General features: G+C 44.1%; 1 protein-coding gene across 1 annotated transcript in view; it reads left to right on the top strand.

The window, feature by feature from the left end:
- The window catches only part of LOC138255404 (dedicator of cytokinesis protein 2-like), a 1984107-nt gene that overhangs the window by 454746 nt on the left and 1509476 nt on the right, over window positions 1-19885 (top strand). Inside the window, exon 19 of the mRNA XM_069205837.1 lies at window positions 15965-16062. Coding sequence (XP_069061938.1) covers window positions 15965-16062 — 98 coding nt within the window. The remainder of the gene's footprint in view (window positions 1-15964; window positions 16063-19885) is intronic.

The raw sequence follows: 19885 nt of genomic DNA, 5'->3' as shown, positions 1-19885 counted from the left end.
ACTCTCACTGGAAGTGGAGTACCTTGAAACCACCTTCACTCCAAGTGGAGTTCCTTGAAACCACTGTCACTGAAAGTGGAGTACCTTAAAACCACTGTCACTGCAAGTGGAGTACCTTGAAACCACCATCACTGCAAGTGGAGTACTTTGAAACCACTATCACTCCAAGTGGAGCACATTGAAACCACTGTCACTCTGTGTACCTTGAAACCATTGCCACTACAAATGGAGTACCTTGAAACCGCTGTCACTCCAAGTGGAGTACTTTGAAACCACTGTACTACAAGTGAAGTACCTTGAAATCACTGTTATTCCTAGTTAAGTATCTTGAAACCACTACAAGTGCAGTACCTTGAAACCACTGTTGCTTCAAGTGGAGTACCTTGAAACCATTGTCATTCAAAGTGAAGTACCTTGAAACCACTGTCACTCCAAGTGGAGTACCTTGAAACCCCTGTCACTAAAAGTGGAGACCCTAGAAACCACCGTCACTGCAAGTGGAGTACCTTGAAACCATTGTCACTACAATTTGAGTACCTTGAAACCACTGATACTCCCATGGAGTACCTTTAATTCACTCTCACTGCAAGTGGAGTACCTTGAAACCACCTTCACTCCAAGTAGAGTACCTTGAAACCACTGTTGCTAGAAGTGGAGTACCTTGAAACCACTGTTGCTACAAGTGGAGTACCCTGCAACCACTGTCACTCCAAGTGGAGTACCTTGAAACCCCTGTCACTACAGTGGAGTTCCTAGAAATCACTGTCACTGCAAGTGGAGTACCTTGAAACCACTGTCACTGCAATTTGAGTACCTTGAATTCTCTCTCACTGCAAGTGGAATACCTTGAAACCACCTTCACTCCAAGTAGAGTACCTTGAAACCACTGTTGCTAGAAGTGGAGTACCTTGAAACCACTGTCGCTACAAGTGGAGTACCTGGAAACCACTGTCACTCCAAAAGGAGCACCTTGAAACCACTATGACTCCAAGTGGAGCACTTTGACACCACCATACCTCTGAGTACCTGGAAACCATTGTCACCATAAGTGGAATACTTTGAAACCACTGTCACTCCACGTGAAGTACCTTGAAACCACTATCTCTGCAACTGGAGTACTTTGAAACCACTGTCACTCCATGTGGAGCACTTTGGAACCACTGTCACTCTGAGTACCTTGAAACCATTGCCACTACAAATGGAGTACCTTGAAACCACTGTCACTCCAAGTGGAGTACTTTGAAACCACTGGTACTACAAGTGAAGTACCTTGAAATCACTGTTACTCCAAGTTAAGTATCTTGAAACCACTACAAGTGCAGTACCTTGAAACCACTGTTGCTACAAGAGGAGTACCTTAAAATCACTGTCACTACAAGTGGAGTACTTTGAAACCACTGTTGGTACAAGTGGAGTACCTTGAAACCACTGTCACTCCAAGTGGGGTACCTTGAAACCACTGTTGCTACAAGTGGAGTACCTTGAAAGCACTGTCGTTACAAGTGGAGTACCTTGAAACCACTGTCGCTACAAGCGGAGTACCTTGAAACCACTGTCGCTACAAGTGGAGCACCTTGAAGCCACTGTCACTCCAAGTGGAGTAACTTGAAACCACTGTCACTACAAGTGGAGTACCTTGAAACCACTCTCAGTACAAGTGGAGAACCTTGAAACCACCATCACTGCAAGTGGAGTACCTTGAAACTGCCTTCACTCTGACTACCTTGAAACCACTGTCGCTACAAGTTGAGTACCTTGAAACCACAGTCACTCCAATTAGAGTACTTTGAAACTAATATCACTATAAGTGGAGTACCTTGAAACCAGTGTCACTACAAGTGGAGAACCTTGAAACCACTGTCACTGCAAGTGGAGTACCTTGAAACCACCATCACTTCAAGTGGAGTACCTTGAAACCACAGTCACTCTGAGTACCTTTAAACCACTGTTGCTACAAGTGGAATACCTTGAAAGCACTGTCACTACAAGTGGAGTACCTTAAAACCACTGTCGCTTCAAGTTGAGTACCTTGAAGCCACTGTCGCTACAAGTGGAGTACCTTGAAACCACTGTCACTCCAAGTGGAGCACCTTGAAACCACTATGACTCCAAGTGGAGCACTTTGAAACCATGGTACCTCTGAGTACCTGGAAACCATTGTCAGTACAAGTGGAGTACTTTGAAACCACTGTCACTCCATGTGAAGTACCTTGAAACCACTACCACTGCAAGTGGTGTACTTTGAAACCACTGTCACTCTGAGTACCTTGAAACAATTGCCACTACAAATGGAGTACCTTGAAAACACTGTCACTCCAAGTGGAGTACTTTGAAACCACTGGTACTACAAGTGAAGTACCTTGAAATCACTGTTACTCCAAGTTAAATATCTTGAAACCACTACAAGTGCAGTACCTTGAAACCGCTGTCGCTTCAAGCAGAGTACCTTGAAACCATTGTGACTCCAAGTAGAGTACCTTGAAACCACTGTCACTCCAAGTGGAGTACCTTGAAACCCCTGTCACTACAAGTGGAGTCCCTGAAACCACAATCACTGCAAGTGGAGTACCTTGAAACCACCGTCACTGCAATTTGAGTACCTTGAAACCACTGATACTCCAATGGAGTACCTTTAATTCACTCTCACTGGAAGTGGAGTACCTTGAAACCACCTTCACTCCAAGTGGAGTTCCTTGAAACCACCGTCACTGAAAGTGGAGTACCTTAAAACCACTGTCACTGCAAGTGGAGTACCTTGAAACCACCATCACTGCAAGTGGAGTACTTTGAAACCACTATCACTCCAAGTGGAGCACATTGAAACCACTGTCACTCTGTGTACCTTGAAACCATTGCCACTACAAATGGAGTACCTTGAAACCGCTGTCACTCCAAGTGGAGTACTTTGAAACCACTGTACTACAAGTGAAGTACCTTGAAATCACTGTTATTCCTATTTAAGTATCTTGAAACCACTACAAGTGCAGTACCTTGAAACCACTGTTGCTTCAAGTGGAGTACCTTGAAACCATTGTCACTCCAAGTGAAGTACCTTGAAACCACTGTCACTCCAAGTGGAGTACCTTGAAACCCCTGTCACTACAAGTGGAGACCCTAGAAACCACAGTCACTGCAAGTGGAGTACCTTGAAACCACTGTCACTACAATTTGAGTACCTTGAAACCACTGATACTCCCATGGAGTACCTTTAATTCACTCTCACTGCAAGTGGAGTACCTTGAAACCACCTTCACTCCAAGTAGAGTACCTTGAAACCACTGTTGCTAGAAGTGGAGTACCTTGAAACCACTGTTGCTACAAGTGGAGTACCTTGCAACCACTGTCACTCCAAGTGGAGTACCTTGAAACCCCTGTCACTACAGTGGAGTTCCTAGAAATCACTGTCACTGCAAGTGGAGTACCTTGAAACCACTGTCACTGCAATTTGAGTACCTTGAATTCTCTCTCACTGCAAGTGGAATACCTTGAAACCACCTTCACTCCAAGTAGAGTACCTTGAAACCACTGTTGCTAGAAGTGGAGTACCTTGAAACCACTGTCGCTACAAGTGGAGTACCTGGAAACCACTGTCACTCCAAAAGGAGCACCTTGAAACCACTATGACTCCAAGTGGAGCACTTTGACACCACCATACCTCTGAGTACCTGGAAACCATTGTCACCATAAGTGGAATACTTTGAAACCACTGTCACTCCACGTGAAGTACCTTGAAACCACTATCTCTGCAACTGGAGTACTTTGAAACCACTGTCACTCCATGTGGAGCACTTTGGAACCACTGTCACTCTGAGTACCTTGAAACCATTGCCTTTACAAATGGAGTACCTTGAAACCACTGTCACTCCAAGTGGAGTACTTTGAAACCACTGGTACTACAAGTGAAGTACCTTGAAATCACTGTTACTCCAAGTTAAGTATCTTGAAACCACTACAAGTGCAGTACCTTGAAACCACTGTTGCTTCAAGTGGAGTACCTTGAAACCATTGTCACTCCAAGTGGAGTACCTTGAAACCACTGTCGCTACAAGTGGAGTACCTGGAAACCACTGTCACTCCAAAAGGAGCACCTTGAAACCACTATGACTCCAAGTGGAGCACTTTGACACCACCATACCTCTGAGTACCTGGAAACCATTGTCACCATAAGTGGAATACTTTGAAACCACTGTCACTCCACGTGAAGTACCTTGAAACCACTATCTCTGCAACTGGAGTACTTTGAAACCACTGTCACTCCATGTGGAGCACTTTGGAACCACTGTCTCTCTGAGTACCTTGAAACCATTGCCACTACAAATGGAGTACCTTGAAACCACTGTCACTCCAAGTGGAGTACTTTGAAACCACTGGTACTACAAGTGAAGTACCTTGAAATCACTGTTACTCCAAGTTAAGTATCTTGAAACCACTACAAGTGCAGTACCTTGAAACCACTGTTGCTACAAGAGGAGTACCTTAAAATCACTGTCACTACAAGTGGAGTACTTTGAAACCACTGTTGGTACAAGTGGAGTACCTTGAAACCACTGTCACTCAAAGTGGGGTACCTTGAAACCACTGTTGCTACAAGTGGAGTACCTTGAAAGCACTGTCGTTACAAGTGGAGTACCTTGAAACCACTGTCGCTACAAGCGGAGTACCTTGAAACCACTGTCGCTACAAGTGGAGCACCTTGAAGCCACTGTCACTCCAAGTGGAGTAACTTGAAACCACTGTCACTACAAGTGGAGTACCTTGAAACCACTCTCAGTACAAGTGGAGAACCTTGAAACCACCATCACTGCAAGTGGAGTACCTTGAAACTGCCTTCACTCTGACTACCTTGAAACCACTGTCGCTACAAGTTGAGTACCTTGAAACCACAGTCACTCCAATTAGAGTACTTTGAAACTAATATCACTATAAGTGGAGTACCTTGAAACCAGTGTCACTACAAGTGGAGAACATTGAAACCACTGTCACTGCAAGTGGAGTACCTTGAAACCACCATCACTTCAAGTGGAGTACATTGAAACCACAGTCACTCTGAGTACCTTGAAACCACTGTTGCTACAAGTGGAATACCTTGAAAGCACTGTCACTACAAGTGGAGTACCTTAAAACCACTGTCGCTTCAAGTTGAGTACCTTGAAGCCACTGTCGCTACAAGTGGAGTACCTTGAAACCACTGTCACTCCAAGTGGAGCACCTTGAAACCACTATGACTCCAAGTGGAGCACTTTGAAACCATGGTACCTCTGAGTACCTGGAAACCATTGTCAGTACAAGTGGAGTACTTTGAAACCACTGTCACTCCATGTGAAGTACCTTGAAACCACTACCACTGCAAGTGGTGTACTTTGAAACCACTGTCACTCTGAGTACCTTGAAACAATTGCCACTACAAATGGAGTACCTTGAAAACACTGTCACTTCAAGTGGAGTACTTTGAAACCACTGGTACTACAAGTGAAGGACCTTGAAATCACTGTTACTCCAAGTTAAATATCTTGAAACCACTACAAGTGCAGTACCTTGAAACCGCTGTCGCTTCAAGCAGAGTACCTTGAAACCATTGTGACTCCAAGTAGAGTACCTTGAAACCACTGTCACTCCAAGTGGAGTACCTTGAAACCCCTGTCACTACAAGTGGAGTCCCTGAAACCACAATCACTGCAAGTGGAGTACCTTGAAACCACCGTCACTGCAATTTGAGTACCTTGAAACCACTGATACTCCAATGGAGTACCTTTAATTCACTCTCACTGGAAGTGGAGTACCTTGAAACCACCTTCACTCCAAGTGGAGTTCCTTGAAACCACCGTCACTGAAAGTGGAGTACCTTAAAACCACTGTCACTGCAAGTGGAGTACCTTGAAACCACCATCACTGCAAGTGGAGTACTTTGAAACCACTATCACTCCAAGTGGAGCACATTGAAACCACTGTCACTCTGTGTACCTTGAAACCATTGCCACTACAAATGGAGTACCTTGAAACCGCTGTCACTCCAAGTGGAATACTTTGAAACCACTGTACTACAAGTGAAGTACCTTGAAATCACTGTTATTCCTATTTAAGTATCTTGAAACCACTACAAGTGCAGTACCTTGAAACCACTGTTGCTTCAAGTGGAGTACCTTGAAACCATTGTCACTCCAAGTGAAGTACCTTGAAACCACTGTCACTCCAAGTGGAGTACCTTGAAACCCCTGTCACTACAAGTGGAGACCCTAGAAACCACCGTCACTGCAAGTGGAGTACCTTGAAACCACTGTCACTACAATTTGAGTACCTTGAAACCACTGATACTCCCATGGAGTACCTTTAATTCACTCTCACTGCAAGTGGAGTACCTTGAAACCACCTTCACTCCAAGTAGAGTACCTTGAAACCACTGTTGCTAGAAGTGGAGTACCTTGAAACCACTGTTGCTACAAGTGGAGTACCTTGCAACCACTGTCACTCCAAGTGGAGTACCTTGAAACCCCTGTCACTACAGTGGAGTTCCTAGAAATCACTGTCACTGCAAGTGGAGTACCTTGAAACCACTGTCACTGCAATTTGAGTACCTTGAATTCTCTCTCACTGCAAGTGGAATACCTTGAAACCACCTTCACTCCAAGTAGAGTACCTTGAAACCACTGTTGCTAGAAGTGGAGTACCTTGAAACCACTGTCGCTACAAGTGGAGTACCTGGAAACCACTGTCACTCCAAAAGGAGCACCTTGAAACCACTATGACTCCAAGTGGAGCACTTTGACACCACCATACCTCTGAGTACCTGGAAACCATTGTCACCAGAAGTGGAATACTTTGAAACCACTGTCACTCCACGTGAAGTACTTTGAAACCACTATCTCTGCAACTGGAGTACTTTGAAACCACTGTCACTCCATGTGGAGCACTTTGGAACCACTGTCACTCTGAGTACCTTGAAACCATTGCCTTTACAAATGGAGTACCTTGAAACCACTGTCACTCCAAGTGGAGCACTTTGAAACCACTGGTACTACAAGTGAAGTACCTTGAAATCACTGTTACTCCAAGTTAAGTATCTTGAAACCACTACAAGTGCAGTACCTTGAAACCACTGTTGCTTCAAGTGGAGTACCTTGAAACCATTGTCACTCCAAGTGGAGTACCTTGAAACCACTGTCGCTACAAGTGGAGTACCTGGAAACCACTGTCACTCCAAAAGGAGCACCTTGAAACCACTATGACTCCAAGTGGAGCACTTTGACACCACCATACCTCTGAGTACCTGGAAACCATTGTCACAATAAGTGGAATACTTTGAAACCACTGTCACTCCACGTGAAGTACCTTGAAACCACTATCTCTGCAACTGGAGTACTTTGAAACCACTGTCACTCCATGTGGAGCACTTTGGAACCACTGTCACTCTGAGTACCTTGAAACCATTGCCACTACAAATGGAGTACCTTGAAACCACTGTCACTCCAAGTGGAGTACTTTGAAACCACTGGTACTACAAGTGAAGTACCTTGAAATCACTGTTACTCCAAGTTAAGTATCTTGAAACCACTACAAGTGCAGTACCTTGAAACCACTGTTGCTACAAGAGGAGTACCTTAAAATCACTGTCACTACAAGTGGAGTACTTTGAAACCACTGTTGGTACAAGTGGAGTACCTTGAAACCACTGTCACTCCAAGTGGGGTACCTTGAAACCACTGTTGCTACAAGTGGAGTACCTTGAAAGCACTGTCGTTACAAGTGGAGTACCTTGAAACCACTGTCGCTACAAGCGGAGTACCTTGAAACCACTGTCGCTACAAGTGGAGCACCTTGAAGCCACTGTCACTCCAAGTGGAGTAACTTGAAACCACTGTCACTACAAGTGGAGTACCTTGAAACCACTCTCAGTACAAGTGGAGAACCTTGAAACCACCATCACTGCAAGTGGAGTACCTTGAAACTGCCTTCACTCTGACTACCTTGAAACCACTGTCGCTACAAGTTGAGTACCTTGAAACCACAGTCACTCCAATTAGAGTACTTTGAAACTAATATCACTATAAGTGGAGTACCTTGAAACCAGTGTCACTACAAGTGGAGAACCTTGAAACCACTGTCACTGCAAGTGGAGTACCTTGAAACCACCATCACTTCAAGTGGAGTACCTTGAAACCACAGTCACTCTGAGTACCTTGAAACCTCTGTTGCTACAAGTGGAATACCTTGAAAGCACTGTCACTACAAGTGGAGTACCTTAAAACCACTGTCGCTTCAAGTTGAGTACCTTGAAGCCACTGTCGCTACAAGTGGAGTACCTTGAAACCACTGTCACTCCAAGTGGAGCACCTTGAAACCACTATGACTCCAAGTGGAGCACTTTGAAACCATGGTACCTCTGAGTACCTGGAAACCATTGTCAGTACAAGTGGAGTACTTTGAAACCACTGTCACTCCATGTGAAGTACCTTGAAACCACTACCACTGCAAGTGGTGTACTTTGAAACCACTGTCACTCTGAGTACCTTGAAACAATTGCCACTACAAATGGAGTACCTTGAAAACACTGTCACTCCAAGTGGAGTACTTTGAAACCACTGGTACTACAAGTGAAGTACCTTGAAATCACTGTTACTCCAAGTTAAATATCTTGAAACCACTACAAGTGCAGTACCTTGAAACCGCTGTCGCTTCAAGCAGAGTACCTTGAAACCATTGTGACTCCAAGTAGAGTACCTTGAAACCACTGTCACTCCTAGTGGAGTACCTTGAAACCCCTGTCACTACAAGTGGAGTCCCTGAAACCACAATCACTGCAAGTGGAGTACCTTGAAACCACCGTCACTGCAATTTGAGTACCTTGAAACCACTGATACTCCAATGGAGTACCTTTAATTCACTCTCACTGGAAGTGGAGTACCTTGAAACCACCTTCACTCCAAGTGGAGTTCCTTGAAACCACCGTCACTGAAAGTGGAGTACCTTAAAACCACTGTCACTGCAAGTGGAGTACCTTGAAACCACCATCACTGCAAGTGGAGTACTTTGAAACCACTATCACTCCAAGTGGAGCACATTGAAACCACTGTCACTCTGTGTACCTTGAAACCATTGCCACTACAAATGGAGTACCTTGAAACCGCTGTCACTCCAAGTGGAATACTTTGAAACCACTGTACTACAAGTGAAGTACCTTGAAATCACTGTTATTCCTATTTAAGTATCTTGAAACCACTACAAGTGCAGTACCTTGAAACCACTGTTGCTTCAAGTGGAGTACCTTGAAACCATTGTCACTCCAAGTGAAGTACCTTGAAACCACTGTCACTCCAAGTGGAGTACCTTGAAACCCCTGTCACTACAAGTGGAGACCCTAGAAACCACCGTCACTGCAAGTGGAGTACCTTGAAACCACTGTCACTACAATTTGAGTACCTTGAAACCACTGATACTCCCATGGAGTACCTTTAATTCACTCTCACTGCAAGTGGAGTACCTTGAAACCACCTTCACTCCAAGTAGAGTACCTTGAAACCACTGTTGCTAGAAGTGGAGTACCTTGAAACCACTGTTGCTACAAGTGGAGTACCTTGCAACCACTGTCACTCCAAGTGGAGTACCTTGAAACCCCTGTCACTACAGTGGAGTTCCTAGAAATCACTGTCACTGCAAGTGGAGTACCTTGAAACCACTGTCACTGCAATTTGAGTACCTTGAATTCTCTCTCACTGCAAGTGGAATACCTTGAAACCACCTTCACTCCAAGTAGAGTACCTTGAAACCACTGTTGCTAGAAGTGGAGTACCTTGAAACCACTGTCGCTACAAGTGGAGTACCTGGAAACCACTGTCACTCCAAAAGGAGCACCTTGAAACCACTATGACTCCAAGTGGAGCACTTTGACACCACCATACCTCTGAGTACCTGGAAACCATTGTCACCATAAGTGGAATACTTTGAAACCACTGTCACTCCACGTGAAGTACTTTGAAACCACTATCTCTGCAACTGGAGTACTTTGAAACCACTGTCACTCCATGTGGAGCACTTTGGAACCACTGTCACTCTGAGTACCTTGAAACCATTGCCTTTACAAATGGAGTACCTTGAAACCACTGTCACTCCAAGTGGAGCACTTTGAAACCACTGGTACTACAAGTGAAGTACCTTGAAATCACTGTTACTCCAAGTTAAGTATCTTGAAACCACTACAAGTGCAGTACCTTGAAACCACTGTTGCTTCAAGTGGAGTACCTTGAAACCATTGTCACTCCAAGTGGAGTACCTTGAAACCACTGTCGCTACAAGTGGAGTACCTGGAAACCACTGTCACTCCAAAAGGAGCACCTTGAAACCACTATGACTCCAAGTGGAGCACTTTGACACCACCATACCTCTGAGTACCTGGAAACCATTGTCACCATAAGTGGAATACTTTGAAACCACTGTCACTCCACGTGAAGTACCTTGAAACCACTATCTCTGCAACTGGAGTACTTTGAAACCACTGTCACTCCATGTGGAGCACTTTGGAACCACTGTCACTCTGAGTACCTTGAAACCATTGCCACTACAAATGGAGTACCTTGAAACCACTGTCACTCCAAGTGGAGTACTTTGAAACCACTGGTACTACAAGTGAAGTACCTTGAAATCACTGTTACTCCAAGTTAAGTATCTTGAAACCACTACAAGTGCAGTACCTTGAAACCACTGTTGCTACAAGAGGAGTACCTTAAAATCACTGTCACTACAAGTGGAGTACTTTGAAACCACTGTTGGTACAAGTGGAGTACCTTGAAACCACTGTCACTCAAAGTGGGGTACCTTGAAACCACTGTTGCTACAAGTGGAGTACCTTGAAAGCACTGTCGTTACAAGTGGAGTACCTTGAAACCACTGTCGCTACAAGCGGAGTACCTTGAAACCACTGTCGCTACAAGTGGAGCACCTTGAAGCCACTGTCACTCCAAGTGGAGTAACTTGAAACCACTGTCACTACAAGTGGAGTACCTTGAAACCACTCTCAGTACAAGTGGAGAACCTTGAAACCACCATCACTGCAAGTGGAGTACCTTGAAACTGCCTTCACTCTGACTACCTTGAAACCACTGTCGCTACAAGTTGAGTACCTTGAAACCACAGTCACTCCAATTAGAGTACTTTGAAACTAATATCACTATAAGTGGAGTACCTTGAAACCAGTGTCACTACAAGTGGAGAACCTTGAAACCACTGTCACTGCAAGTGGAGTACCTTGAAACCACCATCACTTCAAGTGGAGTACCTTGAAACCACAGTCACTCTGAGTACCTTGAAACCTCTGTTGCTACAAGTGGAATACCTTGAAAGCACTGTCACTACAAGTGGAGTACCTTAAAACCACTGTCGCTTCAAGTTGAGTACCTTGAAGCCACTGTCGCTACAAGTGGAGTACCTTGAAACCACTGTCACTCCAAGTGGAGCACCTTGAAACCACTATGACTCCAAGTGGAGCACTTTGAAACCATGGTACCTCTGAGTACCTGGAAACCATTGTCAGTACAAGTGGAGTACTTTGAAACCACTGTCACTCCATGTGAAGTACCTTGAAACCACTACCACTGCAAGTGGTGTACTTTGAAACCACTGTCACTCTGAGTACCTTGAAACAATTGCCACTACAAATGGAGTACCTTGAAAACACTGTCACTCCAAGTGGAGTACTTTGAAACCACTGGTACTACAAGTGAAGTACCTTGAAATCACTGTTACTCCAAGTTAAATATCTTGAAACCACTACAAGTGCAGTACCTTGAAACCGCTGTCGCTTCAAGCAGAGTACCTTGAAACCATTGTGACTCCAAGTAGAGTACCTTGAAACCACTGTCACTCCTAGTGGAGTACCTTGAAACCCCTGTCACTACAAGTGGAGTCCCTGAAACCACAATCACTGCAAGTGGAGTACCTTGAAACCACCGTCACTGCAATTTGAGTACCTTGAAACCACTGATACTCCAATGGAGTACCTTTAATTCACTCTCACTGGAAGTGGAGTACCTTGAAACCACCTTCACTCCAAGTGGAGTTCCTTGAAACCACCGTCACTGAAAGTGGAGTACCTTAAAACCACTGTCACTGCAAGTGGAGTACCTTGAAACCACCATCACTGCAAGTGGAGTACTTTGAAACCACTATCACTCCAAGTGGAGCACATTGAAACCACTGTCACTCTGTGTACCTTGAAACCATTGCCACTACAAATGGAGTACCTTGAAACCGCTGTCACTCCAAGTGGAGTACTTTGAAACCACTGTACTACAAGTGAAGTACCTTGAAATCACTGTTATTCCTATTTAAGTATCTTGAAACCACTACAAGTGCAGTACCTTGAAACCACTGTTGCTTCAAGTGGAGTACCTTGAAACCATTGTCACTCCAAGTGAAGTACCTTGAAACCACTGTCACTCCAAGTGGAGTACCTTGAAACCCCTGTCACTACAAGTGGAGTCCCTAGAAACCACCGTCACTGCAAGTGGAGTACCTTGAAACCACTGTCACTACAATTTGAGTACCTTGAAACCACTGATACTCCAATGGAGTACCTTTAATTCACTCTCAATGCAAGTGGAGTACCTTGAAACCACCTTCACTCCAAGTAGAGTACCTTGAAACCACTGTTGCTAGAAGTGGAGTACCTTGAAACCACTGTTGCTACAAGTGGAGTACCTTGCAACCACTGTCACTCCAAGTGGAGTACCTTGAAACCCCTGTCACTACAGTGGAGTTCCTAGAAATCACTGTCACTGCAAGTGGAGTACCTTGAAACCACTGTCACTGCAATTTGAGTACCTTGAATTCTCTCTCACTGCAAGTGGAATACCTTGAAACCACCTTCACTCCAAGTAGAGTACCTTGAAACCACTGTTGCTAGAAGTGGAGTACCTTGAAACCACTGTCGCTACAAGTGGCATACCTGGAAACCACTGTCACTCCAAAAGGAGCACCTTGAAACCACTATGACTCCAAGTGGAGCACTTTGACACCACCATACCTCTGAGTACCTGGAAACCATTGTCACCATAAGTGGAATACTTTGAAACCACTGTCACTCCACGTGAAGTACCTTGAAACCCCTATCTCTGCAACTGGAGTACTTTGAAACCACTGTCACTCCATGTGGAGCACTTTGGAACCACTGTCACTCTGAGTACCTTGAAACCATTGCCACTACAAATGGAGTACCTTGAAACCACTGTCACTCCAAGTGGAGTACTTCGAAACCACTGGTACTACAAGTGAAGTACCTTAAAATCACTGTTACTCCAAGTTAAGTATCTTGAAACCACTACAAGTGCAGTACCTTGAAACCACTGTTGCTTCAAGTGGAGTACCTTGAAACCATTGTCACTCCAAGTGGAGTACCTTGAAACCACTGACACTCCAAGTAGAGTACCTTGAAACCCTTGTAACTACAAGTGGAGTCCCTTGAAACCACCATCACTGCAAGTGAAGTACCTTGAAACCACCATCACTGCAATTTGAGTACCTTGAAACCACTGATACTCCAATGGAGTACCTTTAATTCACTCTCACTGCAAGTGGAGTACCTTGAAACCACCTTCACTCCAAGTGGAGTACCTTGAAACCCCCGTAACTGAAAGTGGAGTTCCTTGAAACCACCGTGACTGCAAGTGGAGTACCTTGAAACTACTGTCACTGCAAGTGGAGTACCTTGAAACTACCATCACTACAAGTGGAGTACCTTGAAACCACTGTCGCTGAAAGTGGAGTACCTTGAAACCACCGTCACTGCAAGTGGAGTACTTTGAAACCACCATCACTACAAGTGGAGTACCTTGAAACCACTATCTCTGCAAGTGGAGTACCTTGAAACCACTTTACCTACATGTGGAGTACCTTGAAACCACTGTCACTCCAAGTATGTACCTTGAAACCACTGTCCCTCCAAGTGGTGTACCCTGTCAGTATAAATGCTGTGTGATGGAGTACTCATGTCATATAAAATCTCCATATTTATCCATTTGGGGTATCGCCACCCAACCAGTCCTGGATGCCCGCGCTTGTCATCTCTTTAATCCCAAAAGCAGGGACCAAGTCCTAATAAAATAGGAGAGGGAAAGGTTAGGCCAGGTACTGTGCATTAATGTCTCTTATAAGAAGGGCTGCCACAACCTTATTCCACCTGGGTGGGGTTAAAACGTAGGCATGGGAATTATATGTGCAAGTAAACCTAAGATTTGCAGTGCATCGTTCCACATATTAGCCCCAGCCAGGGCTCCAAGAGGTTTGTGATCATGATTAGTGGCGATTGGTGCCCTGAAGACGTCTTCTGATTATCCCAGCACTACAATAACATATAAATGAGATGTTATCCCAAAAGGAAATGATGAAAATAACATTTGATTTATTTCATTCATGTAAGGGGTGTTTCAAGTAATGTACAATTTCTGCCTTCAGTGTACAATGCTTGTAAACTTCATACTTGTATAGCGCACTACTCACCCGTTAGGGTCTCAAGGTGCTGTACGCATACCACTGTGGAACCCCTCCTGGCTTTTCCCTGTGAGGTGCCCACTCCTGGGCAACCTCCAAGGTGAAGCCAGGCATCCCAGCACTGTTGGGGCCATTGTGGAGATTAAGCAAGCTATTGCCCAGAGTTACAGAGTGGGACCCATGAATTGGATTAGGCATCGATGCAAGAATTATCAGGTCCAAGGAGATTGAGCCCAAGACCCGCCGAGGTGGGAATTGAACCCTGGTCCCGGGCCACACTTCTGCATCAGGGTCTGCCACTCTAACCATTGAGCCACACTTCTCCACTTGGAAGCTGAAGGTAAAGAAATTGAGAGATGGCTTTGAACTGCAGCCCCATATGTCTCTGAAACCCCACCTCAGCCCCCTTTAGGGATGTTGAGCACTCTTTCACACCCTGTCTTTTTTTCTGACAGAAGGCACCTGGAAAAACATGAGCTGTGCACACCTTCAGCCAGTAAACAAGGTCTAAAGCCCTGGCCCAAATCTTGGGCTCTTATGATAACTCATTGGCGAGACCCAAGTCCCAGCAGACCTTACAGCCTGACACGTAAACTGCACGTGATTTATCACAATGCCTCTCCTTCACTCAAGGGTTCCTCAAGAAAACCCCATAACTGGATCCTACCAGGAAGATCCTTCTAGGACTGTGCAGTGGTTTACCAGAGGACCACTCATGGCTTTAATTGCAACTGGGGTTATTAAGAGACATTCCTACCACTAGATGTGGTCTACTATGATATTCCCCTCATGCCAACTGTTGGTGGAGCGTGAAAGCCTAGTAACTCTGGATAGGGTTTATCATGGGATCCTACTATAACTGGACGTGTTTTTTCCTAGGACGCCCTGATTGGTAGAAGTGGTTTTCCATGGAACACTACTACTGCTGTATGGCCCTGAGTAGTGTGGTGCGGGATTCCTGTGTTAAATTACACTCTGAACAGTTATTATTTTATGCCTGTTTCCCATCACAAACTACAATCGTGTTTCCTATATTTGTAGGGGTTGCTTGGTCCAAGGATGACCTGCCTTGGCAGTTCGGGCCTGACTGTTCCCATTGGAGCAGGGTTGAGACCGATTTGCATATGTCTTGGTCCAAACTGAGGTGGCATGGTGGGCAAAATAATGATAGGTTGGGATGCTACCCGAGCCATTGCCAGTGGTTAGACTTATTCAAGCATCCTCCCATCAACTTTTGGGTGTTCCTTTATTTGTAGCCCCTCAGAAGGTGGGTTTGCTTGATGTACCCATCACTATAGGTTCACAAGTGTGCACAGTTGTGTTACCCGTAGAGTAATATGAATGCTCTATGGAGTAGTGTCAGGGACTTTGCTAACTGTAGACATGGTAAAACTGCCCCTCAACCACACTCATGCATACACACACACCAAACACCACACACACACCACACACACACTCACACGCTCATGTCTCTCTTCTTCCCATGCAGTTGACCTCCTTGGGTTGCTGAAATGGCGCTCGAAGCCAGGCCTCCTGGAGCAAAACCTTAAGAAGCTGATGAAGGTGGACGGTGGGGAGGTCATGAAGGTAAGCTTCGTCCCCTCCAGACCTATTTCATTCACTCGCATATTCCGTCTCTCCCCCATCCCATCTAGCTTGTTTGCAGGGGTTGTCCGTACCTCCAGTGAACAACAGTTTGTCCCTTCACTCAAAACAAAATCATATTTAAGCCATTTGTTTTATTTCGGCGCCCTCTAGTTGACTTTTGTGATGGAAACATAAGGCAGTTGTCTACATTGGCCTTAGTGAGACACCAGCCCTGCCACCATCTTCAAATATGTGTTTGATCATGCTTACCTCTTTTATCACTATTTAATTTTAATACTTTCCTCCTCTATATGTATTCCTTCAGTTTTTCTAACCACATTCTTTAGACATCTCTAGTCGTGTTATGTATTTCCAAGGTTCTAGGTTAGTATACCCCTCCAGCACCTTCACAGCCCTTAACAACCATTCATTCTTGCATTTCACAAGTTTTTGGATGCCTTCTTTCCTTCTTTGTCCCTTTCTAGTCTTTGTATTATCTGAACCTCTTCTACCCTATCTTTGCTGTGCGAGTGAGCATTCCTCCACCGCCATAGTGTGCAGCAGATAGATGGCGCTGTGTTGACAGACAGGAGGTGCATGTGATCTCCATGGACAAAGCACGGTAGGGCTTAACAGTGATTGTAATTCACTGGTTAAGTGGACTCTGATGGGAGAATGCTAGAATTGTTAAGGTCCCGATTCACAAATGTAAACCTAGACTTCAGGTCTAAACTTAGACTTCATGTCTAAAGTTAGACTTCAGGTGTAAAGTGAAATTTCAGGTCTAAAGTTAGGCTTCAAGTCTAAACTTGGACTTCAGTTCTAAAGTTAGACTTCGGGTGAAAGTTAGACTTTAGGTCTAAACTTGAACTTCAGGTCTAAGTTTCCCTTTGTGAATCAGGCCCTTAGACTTCGGGTCTAAAGTTAGACTTCAGCTGTAAGCCGAGACTTCAGGTCTAAAGTTAGACTTTAAGTCTAAATTTTAACTTTTGGTCTTAGTTTACCTGTGTGAATCAGGCCCTTGGACTTTAGGACTAAGTTTACCTTTATGAATCAGGCCCTTAATTGGTTGAATGAAGCTACTGAGGGGGTGGTCCAGCAGTTCTGGACTCTGGAGGGGGTGGAAGGCTGCAAATACTCCTTGGGAAATGTTAGAACAACACCCCAGGTAAGGTCAAAGGCTGGATGGGGCAGCAGTAAGCAGGATGAGTACATATTCATCATTTCATCATATTTTATATTAAACTTAAATGCTTCGTCTCGGGCCCCCTTTAACTCTTAAACCACAAAAATATCAAAAAATCAAGGCCACTCTCTTGTAAACATAATCCGCAACTTTAATAAAGTATTTCATTTCCAAATATTTTTTCTTTCATCATTATATATTTATAGTTGTAGCTGTGTGGTTGTTTTAACTACACTATCAGTGCAGTTTTGTCACCCACTTCCCTATGTGTGTTCTTCACGAAATACTGTCCAGTCACTTTCTGTTTTCTTATATCTGTTCTATTTGCATAGTTCTACTGATATTACCCAACTCTTCATAGGATTCTCCTTACAGTATATTTAAAGTCCATACAGCTTTAGCCATCAATGGTGATCCATTTCAATCATAAATTCTCTCTGGTCGATTCACAATTATTGTTATATCATCCCATATAGATCTCATAATTCACTCTCCTTTTTACCAAAATAGAATATATCTCCTTCCTGTTATTCAATTGTTGGGTTTGATTTCTCATATTTTAAGGACCTATGAATTCCTTTCAGATGAAGCGTGTCTGAAAATCCATTCCACTCCATTTCACATGGGGTGGAATCTCTTATTCCACCGCCTGGAATAATCTCTTATGTGTGTTGCCTCCTCTCCTTGAATGCAAACCCTTCATTTTCTAATTGTTTTATTTTATGCCTCATTTGCATGAAGTGTCTTACTACCATAGAAGACTTCTCAATTTTAATCTTAATGTCTGGTTAGTCTACAGAAATTCTTGGTCTCAACATGGTAGCCGTCTGGCCAATATATGCTTTCCGGCCTGGCCATTATGTCCCATTTGTGCAAACCTATTTAGCATTTGTTAACGGACGAATAGCATTTCCTTATGTGCAAAAGCTTGGAATGTGGTCGCAAAATGCGATTTCTACCCAGTAGAAATCGCATTTTGCGATTACCAAAATAGAAAATCGAAAATAAGGATGTCCTATTTGCTATTTCCAAACCGCATATACAAAGCATTTCCTAAATGCGAAAGGGGCATCTAGGAAATGCTGTTATCATCGAATCTAGGGCCTGATGTATGAACCTTTTTGCCATGTACCAACCCTATTTTGTGAGTCAGTTACCTGTTACCAACTCGTAAAATAGGGATTGCGACTCGCTATTAGGAAGGGACGTGCCAAAGGCGTCCCTTCCAAATAGCAACTCGCAGGTCCATGTAGGATTGTTTTGCAACCGGGAATGTGGTTGCAAAACATTCACAGTTACCACCAACTTCAAGTTAGTGGTAAACCACCCTCAAAGAAGAAGGGGTCCCCAAGGGACCCCTTCGCGAATAGGGGTGCAAATATTTTGTAGGACCACTGCCTACTCTTAAAAAATGAAAAGAAAACTTTTCATTTTTCTTTTTGAAATGCGTCCGATTTTCCTCTAAAGGAAAACAGTCTGCATTACACAAAAAGGATTGCTTTATTGAAAAGCAATCACAGACATGGTGGCCTGCTGTCCCCAGCAGGCCACCATCCCTGTGATTGTAGCCACTCACAATGGGTCGCATATTACGGTCTGTCTCATGAACACTGATGTCAAGCACACTGTCATACATCACAGTTTGTGATTTCCTAATAACAAATCTCTAAGATTCACTTATAGGAAATCACAAAGCACGTTTTTTGGTACATCTGGCCCCTAATCCGATGGTAACCAGGTGCAATTTTTATAAATGCACCCACAATGCAATGTTTTTATAGTGCCATGTAGAGAGCTCACTCACCCCAAGGATATAGGAGGCTGCACATGAGCACCGTGTTCTAGTTAAGTATTTCTAAGGGGCGGCTTAGGCCCACAGGTGCAAATGGTTTAGCATTTCCAAAATTGCAATTTTCTAAGAGCGATTGTGACTCCTTAGGAATTGAGATTAAGAAATCATAATTTTCTCACATTCTATTTTGCATTTCCTAAATAGCGATTTCTTAGGATTCGCTATTTAGGAAATGCAAAATGGAACTTTCGTACATATGGGCCTTAATTACGCAGATACCATCACTAGTTTTGCTGGTTACAAAAGGGTTCACCTTATTTGATTTGACTTCCTGTTTTTTTACCAGTGATTGGGTGTTGCATTTCTTCTCCTTTTACCACATTATTTCATTATGCACAGTTCAAACTTGTGTACATGCTCATTGATCTACCTGTAAAAAACATTTGTATGAAGATTTTTGGGGCCTGATGTACGTAGACATCCATTTACGATTTCCTAGTTGCGAATCTTTGCAATTTGCAATTAGGAAATTTAAACTACGATGTACAACAATGTCTCACACACGGTTTGCGAGTCCCGAATGGGTCGCAAGGGACCTGCTTCATTAATGTTCATAGGCCGCAATTTGGGAATGTCCACAATCGCAGGGACGGTGGCCTGCTGGGGTTAGCAGACCGCGTGTCTTTGACTGCTTATTCAATAAAGAAATACGGGATGCATTAGAAAAACAAAACTAAACATTTTCCTTTCACCTTTTTAAGAGAAGGTCCCAGGGACCACTACATGCTCTTATCAAATGTTTGTGCCCACATCCACAAAGTGGAAGGGGAGCTTTGGGGACCCAT

Source organism: Pleurodeles waltl, chromosome 1_1 (genome assembly GCF_031143425.1).
Source record: "Pleurodeles waltl isolate 20211129_DDA chromosome 1_1, aPleWal1.hap1.20221129, whole genome shotgun sequence".
In the NCBI taxonomy this organism is placed as follows: domain Eukaryota; kingdom Metazoa; phylum Chordata; class Amphibia; order Caudata; family Salamandridae; genus Pleurodeles; species Pleurodeles waltl.
This window is presented reverse-complemented; position numbering and strand designations above follow the sequence as displayed.